The 23,485-nt window shown below is 39.4% G+C and overlaps 1 protein-coding gene across 1 annotated transcript; it reads right to left on the reverse strand.

The window, feature by feature from the left end:
* On the reverse strand, nucleotides 1-23,458 carry AP3M1 (adaptor related protein complex 3 subunit mu 1). Its single transcript, XM_080643103.1, has 9 exons — nucleotides 23,146-23,458; nucleotides 11,304-11,579; nucleotides 10,444-10,615; nucleotides 8,289-8,426; nucleotides 7,295-7,380; nucleotides 6,389-6,522; nucleotides 4,568-4,775; nucleotides 2,978-3,122; nucleotides 1-2,545 (listed from the first exon to the last, which is right to left on the reverse strand). Exons 2-9 carry the CDS (start codon nucleotides 11,574-11,576, stop codon nucleotides 2,445-2,447), a joined length of 1,257 nt encoding a protein of 418 aa, XP_080499229.1. The 5' UTR covers nucleotides 11,577-11,579; nucleotides 23,146-23,458; the 3' UTR covers nucleotides 1-2,444.
* Between the last annotated feature and the right edge of the window lie 27 nt (nucleotides 23,459-23,485).

Here is a 23,485-nt window from a genome sequence, read left to right on the forward strand (position 1 = left end):
CAATTTGTTGCTTTCATCTTTTTATTGACAGTATAGCCAGAGCTGGAGGAAGGATTTACTGGTTTCAATCAAATCAATAAATACAATAATTTAATTGTAAAAGGATACAGTCTATTTGGAAGTTTTATCAGAAATTGCTAGAGGCAAGGGACTCTTGGCATACAATCTGCTTGTATATAAGAGGAGACAGCACAGAAAGAAAATTGGACACCGGGTACAGATGGCTGATTAGGGATTCGGCAGAAAGACAGCAAATGAACTGATTGTTCTTTGGAGGTATGAACTTTGTAAAACACTAAAAATAAAAGGTAGCTGAACTGGGTAGCCAACATTAAGCAAAGGGAATCAATATTTGGCAACTTCTTGATTTTAGCTGCCAAGCTGATGATGGCTACCTGGGAAATTTTTGTTGTTGTTAATCCTCACCTGAGGATATTTTTTCCATTGATTATTAGAGAGAGTAAAAGGAGGGAGGGAGATGGAGAGGGAGGGAGGGAGAAGGGGCGGGGGAGAGAAACACTGATTGGTTGCCTCCTGCATGTGCCCTGGTCGAACGGGGATTGAACCTGCAACCCTCTGATGCTTGGGCTGACGCTCTAACCAACTGAATAACACCGGCCTGGGCTACTCTAGAAATTTCAGAGTTGCAAAAAGTGACTTTTCCTGCTAGGTGAAAGTAGGCTGGGTGCCCTAGGCAGGCAAAGGTAAGAATGCTGCTGTATATTGGCCTCCCTGCACCAGCACCAAACACTAGTGCTTGACAGCAGAATGGGATGAGTGTCAAGGCTATCTTTAACATAAAGGGAGTTATAAGCTGAGAAGAATGAAAAGAATGGAGTCATAAGAAGAAATCTAATAGTCTAAATAAGGACAAGAAGGAACATATGAAGAACAAGCACTTGTATCTTAACTTTTAGCCTTTCTCCATTTTTCATGTCTAATGAGGCAAAATAACTGGGCAAGGACTACTGAGCCAGTGAAGTTGAGTGGAATACAAATGTAGACTGGCAGCCAACCATGATGACCACACAGTTTAATCAATGTTACTGAGGATTTTGCTTCACTATGTTCTTCTACATAATTTGTCAGTACAGCAGAGACATGTAAGTGCTCCAGTGATAATTACAACAATAGTTTCAGGATGGAAGCTATTGAGTATAGCTTTGAGAAACACACAATATGAAAAGGGAGTTCCCCTTGAAGACAAGGGACACAAGCAAATTCAACCCCTTAAAAACAACACATTGACGCAGACAACAGTATGGTGATTTCCAGAGGGAAAAGGAAGTAGGGGAAGAAGAAGGTTTAGAGGGGATAAATGGTGATGGAAGGAGACGTGACTTGGGGTGATGAACACACAATACAATATACAGATGACGTAATTATAGAATTGTACACCTAAAACCTATATAAATTTATTAACCAATGTCACTTCAATAAATTCAATAAAAAAAGTAAAAACAACAAAAAAGATGAAAGACCACAGTGAGGCAGACATATTTTCCTCTTGCTGAACTACAGCATGAGGCCTTTAGGCTAACTATGGTTTAATTGGTGCTGGATAAGCTTTATAAAACATGAAGATGGCAAAGGTTCACTTACATTCTTATTTTACTACTTTAATTTATTTAAAATCTCAAACACCTGTGCTTGCAATAACTTCCTAAAAGCAGTAGTGTTCCCTTTTATTACTTTAATAAAGCATTTGCCCCTTTCATACAAATGATTTTTACTGTGCTAACAGCTGAACCAATGGCGCAAAACTGAGATGGTACTTACTGCAGCAAGGTCTCTGTAAATCAAAATCTGCGCTTTACATAGAAATCTTATTTATAAAAAATACAATACCAAGTACAGTGAGAATGGAGCGTGGAGCAGCAGTGCTCCTTGCCAGGGCATGTGGAGGTGGCTTCTGCTACAGTGCTTGCTTAATGGCACAAGTGAAAAGCTGAATAAGGCAAACACTTGAAGAGGCAGGTTTTTTTTGTAAACTTCTTGGGGTGGAGGGAATTTCCTCTTGGGACAGATGCTGATTTGGGATGGCTAAGATTGGGTGTGAGATTTGGCTCACTTGACACATCACATTACAGATTAAGACAGCTGCTGGCTGAGATCAGTTCACTTGTTTTAGGAGCGGTTATCACTGCAGCCTTCTGCCTTTACTGTTACAATGTGCAACCTCCAGCTGGTACCCCCTATGGAAAAAATCACCCCCAAAATCTTCCTAAGTGAAAAGATACAAAACAAGCTAAGTTATTAAAAAATTACCTTAGCTTAAAGCTCCTTAAGAACCCTACATGGATTACTAAGCAACTCTGTTAGCAGCGTGTAGCTCACACAAATGCTTTAACTAGAATAAGTATTCCCACCCACTTGGTACCTCATAGTAATAAACTAAATGACACTTAGAAAACAAACAGATCTTGAGGGATTTTGGCCTCTTCTCATGTCCTCACTTGGAACTTTCCAGCTTTTGTGACGTATTTGACTCCTTTAAATGGCTTATATTTCTCCCCATACATGTCCAAGCGATTTACTTTTAAGCCTGTGTCAAAAAGAATAGGTAGGGAATACAATATTTGTTTAACAGTGAGCACTACACAGTAAATCTGACATTAACCAGTGTCCCTTACACCATTTGGAAATAATATCCCTTCTACCATATACAAATTACAGCATTGTGGGGGTATTATTTTAGTTCAGATTCCCTTGTGGGCGAGGTATGTCTTTTAAGGTTAAGTTTACTTTCTGAATGCGTAACTCCTTTGGTGCTTGAATCAGGGTTGGGGTAAAGGAAAACTGTGTGAAACAGGTGCTCTCTAAAATCCTGTCCCTGAGAGGTTGGCCCCATAACAATGTGAAAGGCAAACTGGAGCTATTGCTCTTTTTAGAGAGGGAGTGTTACCCTTCTAAGCTCCTAGTAGTTGACCTCAGCAGAACACAATTACCCTTGAACACAAATCAAATTTATCCTTACCTGAAATAGCAAGCTGCTGGATCTTGAACTGGATGTTGAGACTTGGATTTTCTTCTGGCTTGGGTGCTCCAGACTGTAAATTTACCAGTCCTTTAAGACTTGGGAGCTTTTGTGGAGTAATTTTCCCCACATCCCATGTTAGTACCTTAAAAAGACATGAAAAACAAACAATCTGAACCTTTTAATAAAGGCAAATGTTCAAAGACACCATAAACTTTTGTACAAAATGAAGCAGTGTCTTGGAAATGAGACCTGGGACCTTCACTGAGTTCACCACTAATTAGTTCTGTGAGTCTAAATGGAGAGTCAATAGAGAACCAACATTAGTTGAACATTTACTTTTGGACATAGCACTGTGCTTAGCACTACCTGTATCTTATCTTATAGAAGCATGTGATGTAGATTTTGTCTTTTCACAAATGAGGAAATTAAGGCTCAGAGGTAAAATGATTGCTCAAGGTCACACAGCTGGATAGCAACAAGGCTGGGATTTGAACCTAAGACTATCTGATTTCAAATGCTCTTTCTACTATATCACATTCACTGTTTCTGTCTGAGCCTCAAGTTTATTTTTGTGTAAAATGAGAAGAATGACCTAAAGTGGTATTTTAAGCTTTTAGGTGTGGAACCCTTTGTTCAAATAAAATCTTTAGCATGGAAGCTCAGTAATAGATGAAAAAGAGAAGCTGTGTTTGTGAAGGGCCAGGCATCTGAAGCTCCTCTTCACTTCTCAGGCCTGTGTGGTTCTTCAAATCATTAGGACTGGATTAGATGATCTTTAATATTCTATGATTTTATTTAAAAATATGCCTTTTTGCCTGGCCGGTGTGGCTCAGTTGGTTGAATGTTGCCACATGCACCAGGTCACCAGTTCAATTCCTGGTCAGGGCACATGCCCAGGTTGTGGGCTTGATCTTGAACAGGTGTACAGGAGGCAGCTGGTTGATGTTTGTTTCTCTCTCATTGATGTTTCTATCTCTCTCTGTGAAATCAATAAAAACATATTTAAAAAAAATATGCCTTTTCATTTACCAGGCAGTCCAATGACTCTGCTGTTGAAAATATTTTTTACCCAACCAGGAAGCTGAGAGAAAACCCTCTGCTAGAGGCACATTTATGTAGGGTGAGGACACTCATTTCCTAGCCAACACCCCCTGTGGAAAAGTATAAAACAATGCTTTTAAATTTAAAAAAAAAAAAAAGAGGAAGAGAAAGATCTAAATGATCAATTTCTACAGTAAATGTAGCAATAGCCTATATATCTTCTTATAGCCATGCAATGTTTTTCTCTTTTTAAAAAGTTTTATATCTTCTTCCTCATTAGAGAATGAGTGCCTGGATTATCAATGGATGAGCAAAGGTGTGCACACTCTGAAGAGGGACAGAATGAGTCTCTGTTCTGTTCTACTGAGCAGCAGATGCAGTATTTTCTTCATAGCCACTGGCAAAAGCACACACAGTATGCTCTCTCCGTTTTGTTAGGAACTTTAGTTTTAATCAAGACTCTAAAACCTTCCCTCTAGCCCCTGCCCCAAATCACAAAATAAAGATTGCAGAAACAGGCTCACTCTTGATTTGAGGTGGTTATACCTTGGTAACTGGATCAAATGTATAGCTGCCTTGTGTTGGTGTCAGGTTCATATTCAGCACAACTTTTGGCATGTGAACTGTCACTGTGATTCCTTCAATAGTTTTTCCCATATTCTGCTTTGGTCCAATTGTAATATCAAATCTGCCACAAGAACTGTTCTCCTTAAAGCTGATGCTATGTTTCACATACACTGGTATTGCCACTAGACTAAAAAGATAAAGACACAAAAGCACAAACACATGTAATTAATGGAATGAGACAGCTCAGGAAATGACCTCAAAACCTCAGTCCAGAGTATCCTAACCTGCCCCTAAGTTCACTATAAGACCTTATACTCCTAGAAGTGCGGATTCTGCATCTGCATTGGGGGTGGGGGGTTGTGAGTACAGCACATTGTTCTGGTACCACTACACTAGGAATTATACAATTTCTGAGGAGTAAGTATACAAATCAAGATAGAAATCTGAAGTTAATTATAGTATAAACAATTGGGGCAAATAGCCCTAGTTTATAGAAATGAATTAAGATCCACAGAAAGATAATTTACAATTATGCAAACTAATAAAGCAGTTTGTATGTGGTAAGAGCCAAGAAACAATTCAAATATCTCTGCTTTTGAGTCCTGTTCTGATGTCAACTAAATAACTTCTGATATTTTCAAGGGACAAACTAGCTACAACCCACAACACTAAATAATTCATTTAAACCCCAGTGCAAAAAAAAAAAAAAAAAAAAAAATTAAATAAATTAAAGGAAGATAAACCCCAGTGCATAGAAGAGTGACTTGGAGCCAGTTAATTGGGGAATGTCCTGGGAGCTATAGGTAGGTCTGTCTCCTTCTGTCAGCCATCAAGTGTATAGATCATAGTAAAATTATGGCACGGGTTCATGGTTTTGCTTAAGTTATACAGTTCCAAATGCTTGCTCTCAGGTACATATTTTACTATAGTCTCATTTATTACTACTCTACTCTTACATTCAAAGTGCACTGATTATTTTAGACATATTTTCACCAGTTCTTCTTGGTTCTCCTGGTGAACCATGGCTAAAGCAGCAATGATGAACTCAAGAAACCAATATCAAAATGTAAGTCAGTTCTATTCAGCATATCCTATCTAATAAAAGAGTAATATGCAAATTGACATCACTCCAACACACAAGATAGCCGCCCCCACATGGTCAAAGATGGCCGCCCCCATGTGGACACAAGAAGGCCGCCACAAGATGGCCAGCAGAGGAGGGCAGTTGTGGGCGATCAGGCCAGCAGGGGAGGGCATTTGGAAGGGACCAGGCCTGCAGGGGAGAACAGTTTGGGGGGGGGACCAAGCCTTCAGGGGAGGGCAGTTGGGGGGAATCAGGCCTGCAGGGGCAGGCAGTTGGGGGGACCAGGCCTGCAAGGGAGGGCAGTTGGGGGTGATCAGCCATGCAGGGAAGGGCAGTTGGGGGTGAACAGGCCTGCAGGGGAGGGCAGTTGGGGGGTGGCCAGGCCTGCAGGGGAGGACAGTTAGGGGCAACCAGTCTGGCAGGGGAGGGCAGTTAGGGGTGACCAGGCCAGCAGGGAGGGCAGTTAAGGCAATCAGGCCAGCAGGGGAGCAGTTAGGCGTCGATCAGGCTGACAGAGGAGTGGTTAGGGGGTGATCAGGCTGGCAGGCAGAAGCGGTTAGGGGCAATCAGGCAGGCAGGCAGGTGAGTAGTTAGGAGCCAGCAGTCTCCCAGATTGGAGAGGGTGCAGGCTGGCCTGAGACACCCCCCCTCCCCCAAATTTCATGCACTGGGCCTCTAGTTGATATATAATGGTGGTATCTGGTTGATCAACATACTTTTGTGAGCTGACCCGATATGATATGAGTCGGAAATTTCCATCTGGAGGAATAAATGACAAAACTCTTTCAGATTCCCAACGCTTGAACCGGATGCAGGGGTGGAAGCTGACATCATCTAGAAGCCGGGGGTTCTGCCAGGAAAACAGAACACAGCCACCATATTCATAGAGCATAAGGAACATGGCAACTCTATTCAGATATTATGAGAAATTAATATTTTCCCTAAATATAAAGCAGTCATGTAAGAGTTTGTTATTATAACCACATCATAAGCATAGTTTTACACTGGTCTAAAGTTTGCAAATATTTTATATACATTATTTTACTTGAATCTTAACTATGAAGTAGAAAATCCAAGTAGTTTCATTTCCATTTTATAGATGAAAAAACTGAGGTTCAAAGAACTCAAGGTCAGGACAAGTTAGTGGCAGAGACAGAACTGGAACTCAGTTTTCTTGATTGTTCTTAGTGGTGTGTCATGCCAAGTCTAAAATGATGCAAAAGATTAATGCCCTTTCATACCAGCAAAACAAATAATTCAGTAAAATTAACGCTGCAGAATTGCAGAAGCCAGCTAGCCATTTAAGCTACTTCTAGCACACCTAGGCAAAGACCTCTCCTCAGCCTTTCCAAAAAGGCCATGCTCATCATGTAAGCTAGTGTCTTGGTAAGCTGTGCTAGGATTATTTCTGAGATAATATTTTACAATCTAAGATACAAGAGTGTCTCAGTATTTATCATTTCATTTAGTACTGAATATGTATTAGGCATGTAAGGCGCTATAGAACAGGTGAACAAAACCTACCATGACACGCCCGCCCCCCCCCCAAAAAAAACACCCAACCAAACAAACAAACACAAAAACCAAAAAAACAAACTTGTAAACAACCAAAAAAAACCAACCATGAAAGAAAGGGAAAGGTCAGGCATTCCGGATAACTTAATGCAAGCATCGATGACCCCCTGAATTTCTGCAAAGACTGTAGATCCTGAAGAAAGAAAGAAAAAAGGTGAGTCTGCGTTTTTACGAGTTATCACTGTAATTGAAGTAATGGAGATACCTCTTGGCTGTCAGACATACTGAACCTTTGCACATCTATTATCAGGTCAGTGGACAGAGATCCATTATATTCACCTTCTTCACTGAGTGCCATGACCCACACCTAACACAGGTTGGAATATGGTAATTCTAAGGAAAATCAAACCTGTCTATATCTCTATAGAGTCAAACTTGTAAAACTGCTGGATAAGAAGTTAAAATATTTTTAACAGAATTTTAAAATGAGACAAGTTTCTCATGAAATGGACTAAGCTGTTAACTTTTAAGAAATAGGAGCTGTTATTCTGCAATACAGCTATTTTCTGTATGATGGGATTTTATAATGAAAAGGGCACTCACTAAAGAAAAGATATTAGCTATAGTTCACAATAGTTCAGTTTCATACCAACTAGCTGTGCTACCTTGAGCAGCTTACTTAACCCTTCTAAACTTCAGTTTCCTTACGTATAAAATTTGAGGGTTGGAGATGTTTAAAATGTTTGTGATCTAATAGAGCAATGTTTTGTCTGGGATCTTTACTAGAAATACTGCATCAAAAATAGTAGTAGAAAGTATGGTGTATGGTAGAAGTATAACAAATGTTAGAATGAATAAATGGCAAGAGGAGAGGTGTACAGGGTAATAATTGGCTTAATATAAGACAACATAAGATCTGATTTACAAAGATTTGGTCGATCTCAACTAGTGGTTATGAAAATTATATGTAATATCTGGGCAAAATAAATTAAATCGTTAGTCTTTCCACTGAAACTACACTGCCAAGGGATTTCAATTTTCTCTTCAGCTTATGTCAGATGAACTGTTTTTTCCCAAATAAGACCGCATGCACACAATTACCTGATTTATCTATAATTGCATCTATTTCTTCAATGACATCAAAATAGGCTTCATTATTTGTGTACTTTACTCCTGCCCGGCGCCATGGGATGTTGGACAGTTGCCCAGTGGGGAGTGTGTCCCCAACATTACTACTACCTAGAAATCGGAAAAGGGAAAGCAAAGCTAATGCATAAAATGGTCATCAGAAAATCTATTAACAGAAAAAAAAAAGAATATTTTAGCTGCTTCTTTAATATTTGGGTTTTTCTTCATTGAAGTTGTGGATGGTTTCTAGAATTGTTGGAGACATATTCATACCAACATGATCAAATTTCTAGAAGACAGAAATAGGCCATGTGGTCCTCTATCTGCCAAACCAGGTTAAATTCATTTACTTATCTTTTGCTTCCTGTGTGTTAACAGTAACCTAACCTAATTCCAGTGGCTCAACAACAGAATCTCATCCTGCTACCACTGATGAAAAAAGAGGATGGTTGTTTCAAAACCTTCTGTCGATAAAATGTCTCCACTGAGAATACAGGGTGATAACTAGGTCCTTTGGTATTCAGCTTGGATTCTACGAGATGCTGCCAAGCAGGCCTCAGTGGAGTAACTGCAATGAAGAACATACTCTGGCCTTCTTCCATTTTAAGGTCAGCACACCCATCTGGTTACAATATGGCTAATGTTCAATATCTGGCTAATTTCCTGGTAAACTGACATAGGTTTGAAAATAAATTTTGTTGTTCTAAATATATATCCTTGAGCTTTTAAATAGTTAACAATATGGTTAATTTATATTTCCAATTCAAATGTAGTACATGCTTAACAATAACAACACCTTTCATTATGACTACATCACCTACAAAGTATGAAATTGCTTTTAAAAATCTTATACTGTAATTTGTGTATTTCAATTTTAATTTTTTTTCCTAGTTCCCTCCCATCCAGAGTATAAATTTTAGGAAGGAGCACAGACATGCCATCTTATCTTTCCTTGAATTTCTCCTGACATTCAGCCTTGTACAAAGGATGAATAAGAGCTATGGAATGAACAGTTTCTTATAGGCCTCTCTCACCCACTTTAGTGCACTTGGAGAGGCATTTACAATGGTGGACAGTAGAGTTGGAATGGCACATAACGTTTCATAGAAATCTTTCTCTAGAAGACTTTCATTTTTTTTTCAAAAGAATATTGTCATCTGAATGTACCTAATTTCTAACCCTACTGAAGAATTAAATCAAAATTGGAAATTTATAACACAAGTACAAGGCCCACAATGCATGAGATATCACAAATAGACTTAATTTCTTTTTTTTTTTTTTAATATACTCCATTGATTTTCTACAGAGAGGAAGAGAGAGGGACAGAGAGTCAGAAACATTGATGAGAGAGGAACATCGATCAGCCGCCTCCTGCACACCCCCCACTGGGGATGTGCCCGCAACCAAGGCACATGCCCTTGACCGGAATCGAACCTCAGTCCGCAGGCCGACGCTCTATCCACCAAGCCAAACCGGCCAGGGCTAGACTTAATTTCTTGTCTTTCTGCTTTAACACATCTTTTACATGTATAAATGAGCTGCCAAAGGGAGCACTTGCATGTATAAACAAAGACCTGGAGGAGACAGTATATACGCTGTAGTAGCGAGTCTCACATTTTCTAAACTTTAATAATTGTAGGGTAGCAGCATATGCCAGTTTTATAATACTATTTTTATTCTTTTCTGGCTTTATTGAGTTATAATTGACATATAACATTATGTTAAGTTTAAGGTATACGATATGATGATTTATGTGTATATATTGCAAAATAATTACCACAGTAAGTTTCATTAACATCCATCATGACATTTGCTTCTTTAGGATTAACTGTGATCATTTATTTATATTATTTAGTATTAAATAATAGTAATAATATTATTGTGGTTTTATAGAAAAACATATAATAAAAGAGTAATAACCAAGAAGTTCTTTATAATTTAAGACCCAGCAATATAAATAGATTTTTAAATATGAAAGGAAATAGACATCCATTTAAAATTCATCACTAACTTTAATTCTGGCCAAATTAGACTATCTTAAGAATCTGCCAGATCATAAGAAATGGTGTTGAGTTGTTTATAAAAGTTTTAGTTGCTCAATTCCTAATAAAATGTATTTTCACCTCACCTGTAATCGAGTTGACGACAGAACGGAGAATTGTTGGTGGTTTAATCAGTTCTTTCAAAATGTTAGATTCAGTAGCCAGTGGAAATCCATTGTCTAACATTTCTTCCAAGAGCTCATACACTATGACCACATTATCCTTAATTGCAGCCTCTGAACACTCACCGAAATAGTCCTGATAAAATACCATGGAAGGAATGAAGAAAGGCTTGCTAAATACTTTTTGTTCTGAAGGGTAAATTTACAGCTGCATAATTCAATGAATGTAAAACACGGGGAAAAAAACCCTTTGATAGTTCTATATAATATTTTCTTAAATTTCTGGATTGAATTGAATTTCTCTTACATATTATGCCAGGAAGTACAGTGAAGCATTAAACCAGAATGTGAACTATAAACTCCCCTTGTCCTGATTAGGTACCCCAAAACACACAGATTAAAGTATTTGGCATATTCAGTAAAACAAAAGAAAAAAATAAAATGTGAATATCAGATTTCATGACCAATAAAAATCTTGGGACCACTGAGAGAACTGTGTGTGGAAAGCACTATTGTTTCCTGATGACCTAATTTATAATACATATAAAAAATCAGGCTTCCATGTCAATGAGAGTTTTCTGTTCTCCTAAAACAGTGAATGGAGCAGCCATGTGTGCTACTGTATACCCTACATAAAAGGGTTTATGCTTAGTTGGAAGAGAGAGAGAGAGAGAGAGAGAGAGAGAGAGAGAGAGAGAGAGAGAGCGAGAGCGCAGTAGGACAGACAACACAACAAAAGCTGGATAGTTAAAAAATAAAATAATGTGTCCCCCCTCTAACTATCTTGGGTAAATTTAAGTTCAAAGATCTAATGAATAACCAACCTGAAAAGTGTCAGCAACTCGATGTAGGAACTCAATTACAAAGAGAGGTGGCACTTCAGTCTGTATGACAGACACAAAGAAGAGCTTATCCCTATAGATACTGATGAGGTAGTGGTGAGGTGTTGAAATGACAGGTGGTACATTTTCAACATCAGCAGCTTTCTCTTGAGCTTCAAAGAAATAATCACAGACAGATTGGCTCACAACACTCTTCCAGTGCTTCTCTAGAAATATGTCACCGGAACAGTTTATGAGAAATAAACTGTGGATCATTTTCTGGGGGGAAAAAAATTTAAATTTAGTTTACATCAAAGGTATCTTTATATTATCCTGACACCAAACCCAGAAAAGGCAATACAAGAAACTACAGACCATTATCATTTAAGAACACGGAAGCAAAACTTCTAAACAAAATACCAGCAACTGAATCCAGCACCATAAAAAAATATTATATACCTTGACCAAGTGCAATTTGTTCCAAGAATGCACAGATGATTTCAACATATGAAAATCAACACAACACACAGTATTCATAAAATAAAGACAAAAAATATAATCACTTCAAGAAACAGAAAATAATTTGGCAAAATCCAACACTGTTTTATGATTAAAAACACATAGCAAACTAGTATTTGCTCAATGAAATAAGCCACTCAGAGAAAGGTATCACATGATCTCATTCATATGTGGAATCTAATGAACAAAATTGATGAATAAAATAGATCCAGAGACATAGAAGCATGGAACAGACTGACAAATTTTAGAGGGAGGATAAGGGAGTGGGAGGAGAGTGATTAACTGGGAAACTTATATGCATAACCCATGGACACAGACAATAGAGTGGTGAAGGCCTGGGAGGGACAGGTATGGGGTAGAGGGAGTCAATGGAGGAAAAAAACCCCCAAAACAAAGGGGACATCTGTAATATTTTCAACAATAAAGATAAATAAAAACACACACACACACATAGCAAATGAGGAATAGAAAGAAACTTCCTCAACCTGATAAAAAGCATCTATGAAAATTCCATAGCTAACACCATATTTAATCATTAAAGTCCAAAAGCTTTCCCCTTAATATCAAGAACAATGATGTTCACTCTCACCACTTCTAATCAATATTGTACTGGAGGTTCTTTCTACCCAGGGCAATTAGGTAAGAAAATGAAAACAAAAGGCTTCCAAATTGGAAAGGAAGAAGTAAAACTAACAACACACATACACACACCCTATTAGATCTAATAAATGAATTCAGCAAGGTTACAGGACACAAGATTAATATAAAAAATCAACTATGCTGCTACATATTAGCCTATTCTGGACATTTCATATAAATGAAATAATACAATATGTGGCCTTTTTTGTTTGGCTTTTTTCCCTCAGTATAATGTTTTCAAGCTTTATCCATGTTGTAGCACATATTAATACTTCATTCTTTTTCATGGCTGAATAATATTCCATTGTTTGTATTTTTATTATTTATCCATTCATCAGTTGATAAAATTCTATTTATAAGAGTGTGAAAAAGATCAAAGTACTTAGGGCTAAATTTAATAAAAGAAGTGCAAGACTTGTACACTGAATACCATAAAACATTGTTGAAAGAAATCAAAAAGACCTAAAAAATGGGAAGGGCACATTCCTGGGTTGCGGTTCCATCCCCAGTAGGGGGTGTGCAGGAGGCAGCCAATTAGTGATTCTCTCACATCAATGATGTTTCTATCTCTCTCTCCCTCTCCCTTTCTTTCTGAAATCAATAAAAATGTATTTTTTAAAAAGAAAAAATTTGGAGGACTCATACTTCCTGATTTCAAAACTTACTACAAAGGTACTATGTGGTATTGGCACAGGACAAGGTGGGGACTATAGATCAATGGAATAGAATTGAGAGTTCTGAAATTAACCCTTAAATATATGGTCAATTGGTGTTTTTTAAAAATATTTTATTGATTTTTTACAGAGAGGAAGGGAGAGGGATAGAGAGTTAGAAACATCGATGAGAGAGAAACATCAATCAGCTGCCTCCTGCATACCCCCTACTGGGGATGTACCCACAACCAAGGTACATGCCCTTGACCAGAATCGAACCTGGGACCCTTGAGTCCACAGGCCAACATTCTATCCACTGAGACAAACTAGTTAGGGCTGGTCAATTGGTTTTTGACAGCAGTGCCAAAGCCATTTAATTGGGGGAGAGAACAGTCTTTTCAAGAAATGATGCTGGGACAACTAGACTTCCATATGCAAAGAATGAAGCTGGACTTCTATCTCACAATATACAAAAATTAACACAAAATATATGAAACACCTAAATATAAGAGGAAAAGGTATAAAACTCTTAGAAAAAAAAAGTATGGATAAATCTTCATGACCCTGGATTAGACAATGTTTTTTAGATATGACACCAAAAGCACAAGCAACAAAAGAAAAAACAGATAACTTGGACTTATATCAGAATTAAAAACTTTTGTGCTTCAAAGGACATTGGCAAGAAAGGAAAAATCCCACAGAACAAGGAAACATTTGTAAACCATATACCTTACAAGGGACTACTATCCAGAATATATAAAGAACAACTCAATAGTAAAAGGACAAATAACCCACTGTAAAATGGGCAAAGAATTTGAAAGATTTTTCTCCAAAGAAGATATACACATGAAATGGCCAATAAGCACATGAAAAGATGCTCTACATCTTTTCAAAATATAAACCAAAACTACAATACATTTCATGTCTACTAGGCTGGATATAATCAAGAGGCAGACAATAACAAGTGTCAATAAGAATGCAGACTGTGCACAGCTGCTGTGGAAAACAGTTGAGTTCTTTAAAAAGTTGAAGATAGAATTAACAAATGACTTAGCAATTCTACTCCTAGGTTTGTATCACAAGAACTGGAAACTCTGTGGACATATGTTTCTAGCAGCATTATTCATAACAGCCAAAAAGTGGAAACAATACAAATGCTTATCAACTGATGAATGGATAAATAATAAATATACAAACAATGGAACATTATTCAGCCATGAAAAGGAATGAAGTATTAATATGTGCTACAACATGAATGACGCTTGAAAACATTATACTAAGAAAATGAAGCCAAACAAAAAAGGCCACATATTGTATGATTTCATTTATATGAAATGTCCAGAATAGGCAAATCCATAGAGATAGAAAGTAGATTGGTATCTGCCAGGGGCTGGGTAGAGGGGGAGAAATAACTGGTTATGGGTTTGGCATTTCTTTTTTGAGGTGATAAAATCTGAAGGAAATAGGTAGAAATGATGGTCACACTACTTTGTGAATATATTAAAAACTACAAAATGATACACTTAAAATGGTGAGCCTTATGGTATGTGAATTATATCTCAATTAAAAAATATTCTTAATACCTTATGACACACAAATCCACTCCCAGGTGGATTAAATAGAAATGTGTACAAAGTGCACCAAAAACATATTCGTAATAGTGAAAACCTGCAACAACTCAAATGTTTATTAACTAGTGAAAATGAAACTGTAGTGCATTATAAAATAAAATATACAGCAAGGAAAATAAACTATTGATACATCAAACAAATATGGATAAATCTTACAATAATGAACAATGACAGATATAAAAGGATGACATTATTTAAATGAATCCTAGAACAGGTAAAATTAATCTTTGAAATATCAAATGGTTTATTTTATGGAGGAAAGTGGAGGTAATAAGAGAGGAAGGTGTGGGGGTGGTTTTCTACGGTGCTGTTAATGTTTTATTTCTTGATCTAGATGATGGTTACAAGTTGCATACATTTTATGGTAATTCATTGGACTTTATGTTATGAGATGCATACTTTTCTGAGGGTTAGTTATACTTCAAGTAAAAAGGTTATTGTCCTTTCAGTATGAAGGACAGTGAGAAAAAGTTAAATTACCTTAACTTTTTCATTTGCTTAACATGGATAATGTCAATATTAGGTGTTTATAGTTTAGTGGCCCATTCATTCAAATTTATAGTGCTGTATGATAAATGTACCCTAAAGAAAAAAATTTAAAATCTAGGAATATAGTTTCTATGCATAAAGATACATTTCAAAGAGAACAGGAAGACTTTCCATAAATGGATTCATTTAACCTGTTAACACAGAAAACAATGACATCAACCTGACCAGTTCTTTTTAGAGAAAGTAATTTATTTTATGAAAGCAATTGACATTTAAAGACTATCTGGTGATGATTTCCCCTTACTATTTGGCCTATGATCAACAGTTACCAAGTAATACAATTATTACGATTTATTTTAGTAATTACTGTGTTAATAAAGTTATGAATGCTGTTAATAGTTTAGGGTTCGTGTTTTTTAGGAACAATAAAATGTTTCTTTGTTCAAAGCCATCTCCGTTAAGCCAAGCAATCAACTTGAGTTGGCAGCAATAAAACCCGATACAGCCAAAACCAGTTTGGCTCAGTGGATAGAGCGTCAGCCTGCGGACTGAAAGGTCCCAGGTTCGATTCCGGTCAAGGGCACATAACTTGGTTGCGGGCACATCCCCAGTAGGAGGTGTGCAAGAGGCAGCTGATCGATGTTTCTCTCTGATCGATGTTTCTCTCTCATCGATGTTTCTAACTCTCTATCCCTCTTCCTTCCTCTCTGTAAAAAATCAATAAAATATATTTAAAAAAACAAAAACAAAAACAAAAACCCGATAGACCTCAGACTTTGGACCTACTAAGTTTTTCCACATTAATATCTGAAATCTGTTAAATTTTTCTACTTTATCTAGTCAGATGCTTTGTTTAGTAGGTTAGCTTTGAGTCAGCCTTTTATTTCTATTTGGGTGTTAAAGTATTGCCATTGTAATACATAGAGCTGCTGTATAGAACCTACTTACTTCAATTGACTTTACAATCTCTGCTGATACATTTTTTATTTTCTAAATGAAAGAGGATATCCAGCAGTAAGATCTGCAACTAAATTTGTATTATGATACCTTTTCTTAAAATAAAATCATTTGAAATACAATGTGGTTTAAAGCAGAACACTGTAATAAACTCAAAGACCCAGATTTGAGCACTTCAGGTGAGTCAGCTATTGAATATGGCATCCTGTGAAAAATTAATTTACAGCTCCATTCAAAGTGTTAAGGATAAATGAACTAATAATATCTAAAATATATTGAGTACTTACTGTGGGCCAGACACTAAGTTAGGCACTTTTCCTACATTAACACATTTAATCAACACATCTCAATGCTATAAATACTGCTCTTATCTCCATTTTATAGATCTATTATATATAAAGAGGAAATATGCAAATTAGGCCAGGATGCCGTAATGGGTCATGACCAGACAGGAGGTTGCGTGCGCAGGTGAGGCCCGGAGCGGAGACGGAAACAGAGACAGAGGGGCTGGCGAGCCGCTGCGCCCCGGCTCAGGCTGGCCGCCTGGTGCCGGAGGGGACACGGACAGAAACAGGGGGGCTAGCCTGCAGCCTCTGCGGCCAAGCGCAGGCCTGGAGAGGAGATGGTGGGCCCGCCTCCTGTGGAAGCAGTGCGGCTCCCTCCTGCCTCCCGCGTAATCGGCGTGGGTCCCTCTCGGCTCCCGTGGGTGCCGGCGTCTTGCTTCCGCCTCCCGTGGAAGCAGTGCGGTTCCCGGTGGCGCATTGTGGTTCCCGCTCCGGTGGAAGCAGCAGACGGCCTACTGCACATGATATCGCGTGATGGGCTACTCGTATGACAATGAAGTGTCAGAAATGTTAAGTCAATTATCTAACATCATACCTTAAATATCAGACCCAGATCCAATTGAATCTTGAGCTCTTATTCTTATCTGCTTCTTGGAGAGTAATTATTAGAAACATAAAATACCATCCAATAGGATTTCCTGCAATGATGTACATGTCCTGTATCTGTGCTGTCCAATACAGTACCATAATCACATGTGACTACTGAACACCTAAAATTTGGCTAATGCAACTCATGTACTGGAGTTTTATTTTTTATTTTTTTATTTTTATTTTTTTACAGAGAGGAAGGAAGAGGAACAGATAGTCAGAAACATCGATGAGAGAGAAACATCGATCAGCTGCCTCTTGCACACCTCCCACTGGGGATGTGCCCGCAACCAAGTTACATGCCCCTGACCGGAATCGAACCTGGGACCCTTCAGTCCACAGGCTGACGCTCTATCCACTGAGCCAAACCGGTTTTGGCTGGAGTTTTAATTTTAATTAATTTAAATTATATGTAGTTAGTGGTTACCATATTGGACTGGGCAGCAAATGTGCTGTTTGAACTTATAATTAAGAGAAATAGTTGAAGGGTATGTTTCTTGTATAGTTAGAAGCCAAAATGTGTTCCAATAAATTATTTAGAGCAGAAATTATATTTAAAGGAGCTGATATATGTTCTCTTCTTCAACCATTTATCTTATAGAGAGAATAGTTCACACGTAACTGTGGTACTCCATTGCTTCAATACACCCTAAAAGACTACTGTTCTTGAAACAAGTGTCTTTGAAGTTTTCTTTATTTTTAAAGGCCAGATTCCTACTCATCTTTTTAAGCTGGTGAAAAATTCTTTCCAGGAAAGGTTTCCATCAAAGTTGTTTTCATTGGCAGTAGTTCAGATCTCAGAAGAATACAGTACGTTAAACTGGCCATCTGGATTTATTGTTATCCTTAGTGCTGAGATGAAAGCATAACACTTTGTAGCTTTCATTAGTACTTAGCTTAAAAACCCATCTTGACCTTCTACTATATGAAAAGAGAGCTTATTTCTTCTATCCATATTATGACCAAGGGCCAATGCATATAATAATTAAATAAATATCACTTGCAGCATGTTTCTTCAGCTACTTACTCTTTTAGTAGCTGCACTTACTTCTTTTATTATTTTTAAAAACCTCCTGGGAAAGCTACACACACACCACCACCACAACTATCTTTTTGTTCTTAGTGACTCTGAGCCAGAAAACAGAATTCTACCAGTTATTTTAAAGCCACTTGAGTAACTGTCTTCAGAGGCAGTTCCATAAGAGCTTTGACTACAGCTTAAATACTTCATAAATCCCCTTTACCAAATGTTGAACATACTCATCCTGATGATACATAAGCAGTGCAATTACAATAGTCAAAATATCCTTGGAAGAGAAAAAAGAAAATGTATTCCCTCTGTATAGAACAGAAAAAAGGCATGGAAGGCAAAGAGGCATATCCAAGGTGAGAGAATGAGACCAGAAGAATCTGGCTCACCTGATTCTCAGCCAATATTTTGACCATTTATACATTCAACAAGTAGTTTTGATTGTTTTCTATATTAAACAATGGGGAGACAGGGGTGAACAAAATACAGTCCCTGAACTTGAGTTTAGAGTTCAACAAAGAAGGCAAAAAACTCAATACAGTAAGATGCAAATCCTATATGACAGGGGAAATACAGTATCCTATAGAAATTTTCAAGGCTTTATGGTGAGAGAGAACACAAGATAAAGAAATCCAGTAAAATTTAGCAACTTTAGAAGGTGAGGGGAATGGTGAGCTGAAATATGCAGAGAAGGGTTCACTTTGTTCTCAGGGCAATGTAAAATCATTTTTATGGTTTTATGCAGGGGACTCATACAATCCCATTTACAGTTTTAGGAAGATTGCACTGTGGCAACTGCATAAAAGGGAAACTGGATATTGTGAGACCAGTTGAGAGATGAGTTATGGTGGTGGCCTGAACTAGAATGTTGACAGTAGGGATGGAGTAAAATAAAAAGAGAAGAGAAACATTTTGGTTTGAGCAAAGACTGGGGAGGGAGAAGAGAGGAGTATGAGAGGGAAAATGAGGCATTTAACTCTAGTTCTGTGTGATCAGACACAATTCTGGTTATGTTTGAATCAAATCGATGCAAAAAGTATATGGGTCTCGTGCTCCCAAGAGAAGGTGAGTTGGAAATAGATTTGTTTAATAATCATTATTTTTGTTAATGGGAATTGTAATTATCCTACCTAATAAAAGAGCAATATGCAAATTGACTGTACCTCCGCTACACCAACAAGCCACGCCCATAAGCCAATCAGGAGCGAATATGCAAATAAACCCAACCAAGATGGCTGCGGCCACAGAGAGCAGGAGGGAGGCTTGGGTTTCATCGGCAATGGAGGAAGCCAAGCTTTCCGCCTGCCCTTGCTGGCCCAGGCCTCCAATTTAGGCTACAAAGTTTCAATTATAGAAGATAAATAAATCCCAACAGAAATGGCGGCAGCCATGGAGCTGGAGAGAGCAGGAGGCTAGGGTTGCCCCCAGCGATGGAGGAAGCCAAGCTTTCTGCCTGCCCTGGCCAACCCAGGCCTCCATTCTAGGCTACAAAGTTTCAATTATAGAAGATAAATAAATCCCAACAGAAATGTCTGCCGCCACAGAGCGAGCAGAAAGCTTGGCTCTGCTCCAGGCTACAAAGTTTCAATTGTAGAAGATGAATAAATCCCAGATACCAGGGCCTCCACTTGGGTCACTGGGGGGCATGGCCGGCCTGAAAACCACCACAAGCCCCTCGCCCAGGCCCCCCCTACACCCCAAGGGAACCCCCACCCTGATCCGGGATACCCTTCACGGCAAACCAGCTGGCCCCCACCCATGCACCAGGCCTATATCCTATCTAATAAAAGAGTAATATGCAGATTGACCATCACTCCAACACACAAGATGGCTGCCCCCATGTGGTCAAAGATCCTGCCCCCACGTGGACACAAGATGGCCACCACAAGATGGCCAGCAGGAGAGGGCAGTTGGGAGGGACCAGGCCTGCAAGGGAGAGCAGTTGGGGGCGATCAAGCCTGCAGGTGAGGGCAGTTAGGGGTGACCATGCTGGCAGAGGAGGGAAGTTGGGGGTGACCAGGCCTGCAGGGGAGGGCAGTTAGGGGTGACCAGGCCTGCAGGGGAGGGCAGTTAGGGGTGACCAGGCCTGCAGGGGAGGGCAGTTAGGGGCAAACAGGCTGGCAGGGGAGCAGTTAGGCATCAATCAGGCTGGCAGGGGAGTGGTTAGGGGTGATCAGGCTGGCAGGCAGAAGTGGTTAGGGGCAATCAGGAAGGCAGGCAGGTGAGCAGGTGGGAGCCAGCAGTCCTGGATTGGAGAGGGTGCAGGCTGGGTTGAGGGACACCCCTCCCCCCATGCATGAATTTCATGCACCGGGCCTCTAGTAAGGAGAATAAAACTACAAAGAGAGTGTGAATTGAAGAGAGCCTGTGGAAGGAACGCCAACAACATTTGAGTAGCAGCTTGGTCAAGGAAATGTGCCTAAAAAAAGAATATTTGGATGCGCTCTCCCTCCTGGGAGTAAGCCAGCACTTTTTCCTCCCTCTTCTTCTTCTTCCCCCCACAGGCATTCATCTCCTAAACTCTAAGGGTCCCCATGAAACTTGCAACCAGGAGAGCAATGGGCAGTGGCACCTTATCCCGGGCTAACCCCCTGAACCTATCTCCAAGGCCCCCCTACCTGACTTTCCTGTGAGCTGATATCAGTCCCGTCTTGGCTCACTTCTTTCCCATAACAGCCAAAGCAGCCCCCCTTCCCTCTCTCCTGTTGCTTCTTTTATCCTAAGATCCTCCTTGCTTCATTGTCCCATTTTAATAAACACATTCTAAAAAAAAAAAAAAAAAGATTTGGTTGAAAAAGGGTAAGAAAAAAGCAGAGAAGGTAATGGTTTTTAATAACTATAGTGTTAGCGTGTTTCCAGAAGAATGGTGTTTTAAACATTGTAAATGGCACAAATAATTCAAGCTACAAGAACTAAAAGTGTTGATTTAAGTTTCTCAACTTTCTTTTCATTATTACCTGCTAAAGGAGCCTTTTCAGACTCCCCTTCTATCATACCCCTTCCCTAGAAAATTTCAAAACCACAAGTATATACTGTATATTTCCTTATGTACTGTTAGTATATCTGTGCTTTATAAAAGGAATATGATTTTATTCTTGTCCCTACTGAGAATATATAATTTAACACAGAGAGGACGTTGATGATCTTATTAAAAGCAGTTTCAGTGATAGTTTAATGGAAAACTGGAAACCAGATATACTGTAGGGGGCTAAGAAATGAGAAATAAGTAGCAAGAAGTGGGAAAAACACAGATAAGGAGAGTAGAAGATACATTCAAGAACTCTAGTTGTGAAGGAAATGAAAAGACAGGAAAATAAATGGGTGTAGTTCATAAAATTAAGGAAGGATATTTTTAAATAGGAAAGAAAAGATATAAGCAGAGGGGGATGATGACATAGGGGAGAGAAAAAAAAAAAAGAAGACCCTGTAAAGGTAGGAGAGGATGGTATTGATCAACTTGGTGAAAGGATTTGTTTTCCTCTTTAAACAAAAGGGAAGAAGGTTTACATATTTGGTTGCAGGAAGACAATGGCTTTTATTTTCTCTGTGTAACAGGAAGGAAGGTAATTTGTAGATGGAGAGAGGATGCCTCATCTTTACAAATACCATTTCCTACCCATGAATTGAGATACTACTGAGCACCTTACAAGTATCTAATCTGCAGGGAACTCCACTGTATGTTGAATGCTTAGAAACACTGTAAAAATCCCAAGATTCAATATGAAAAGCTAATCTGATTGCAAAGAGAGCTTTCCTACTAAAGATATGTTAAGTTTTGGGTAATTCTTCATTCACCTAATTTCTCCACTTTTCCTATGATTTCAATGGAAAGTGTCCTCCTTTCTTTCCAGAACGAATCCTTCCATTTGTAATTTTGAATCTTTAATGTTATCCATTGGTTACTGGCGTTCTGCACCAAAGATAATGGCGCAGTTGGGTCAAGGAAATGGTGCCTAAAAAAAAGAATATTTGGACGTATTCCTAAAAACAAACCAACCTCAAGCTTTTTAGGAACCTTGCCAACCTCAATAAGTGTTTGCTTCCTGCTCCAAGTGAAGAAGGATTAGCTCCACACTGGCAGTCTCCACTCAGTAACTGACTCTATTAAAGCAGCTCTATCAAACGGTCCAATAAGTTCCTAGTCATCAAATCCAACAACATAGTCTCAGACTCCCACGTACTCCTTTAACCCTTGCAGCATTTCATGTCACTGATAAATTCCCCCAAACAAAACAAATACTTCTTACCCTATTATATGAAACTTCACCTATTTTGTTCTCACCTTGAACGTTTCCTTCCGGCTTACTTCCCATGCTTTCTTCTTGTTATCCTTCTACCATCTCTACCTAAACCACTGTTTCAAACTCGATATATCCCAAGTTCCACAAAATTCCTCCTCCTCATGTGAGGGCTCCTGATTTTATCGTGGCACCACCTTCTTAATCATGTTCGCTATAAGTTTCAGCTTCAGCTTCAAGCCAAATCTACCATGTGCAACCAGCCAATTAGCCATCACTCTTCCATACCCATTGCCACCTCCTCAGTTTAGGTTCCCACCACCTCTCTTCTGAACTGCAACCCCCTCCTCACTGTACTGCCCGCACCAGGCTCCTCCAGGCGCCATCCTCTATCCTAACAGCATGTGTGCTCAGGTCAGTCACGGGTTTTGTTCTCCTAAGCAGAAGCCTGGGGCTGAGGTCCAAGTCGTCGGTACTCCAGTTCACTGGGGGTGACAAGACCTTCTTCCCGCGCCAGAGAACGGAGAGGGACCCCAATGAGCCTGAACCTCTCGGGCCTGGAGCCTGAGAACACAGGGCTGCAGGTGCACCGCTCCCTTCCGGGCGGCCCGGCTAGCAAGAAAGCTCGGAAGGCCAGGAGGGAGATCGCGGCCCCGGTCCACAGCGCGGGAGACACTCCCGCAGCCCAGGATATTCAGCCTACTCCCCAGTTTTCCACCTGTCCCCAGAACGCAGACTCCCCGCCCCTCACACTCACCCCGACACCTGGGCCTGTCAGTGATTCGGCGCCGGGTCCTCTCCGCACCGGGACTGAGGCAGCGGAGTAGGCCGTGAGGACCCCGCCGTTGGAGTGCCCAGTAGATTGCCTGACTAACAACTTCAAAGAGACCAACTAGGTCTACAGATTTGGAAAGGTTAAGTAAGCGGGAAGATGTTGAATGAGAAGAAATATATCTCTTGAGTTTTAGGGTTCAAATATTTTAGATCCCCGAGAATTCAGAAGAATGAGGAGGTTTCGCGTTCCTGGACTCAGGCGCTCATCCGCAACCTAACACAATCTGAGGGGGGAGGAGGAGTTGGCGCCCTACGAGGAGGGG

Source organism: Plecotus auritus, assembly GCF_963455305.1.
Source record: "Plecotus auritus genome assembly, chromosome: 9".
Taxonomy (NCBI): Eukaryota; Metazoa; Chordata; class Mammalia; order Chiroptera; family Vespertilionidae; genus Plecotus; species Plecotus auritus.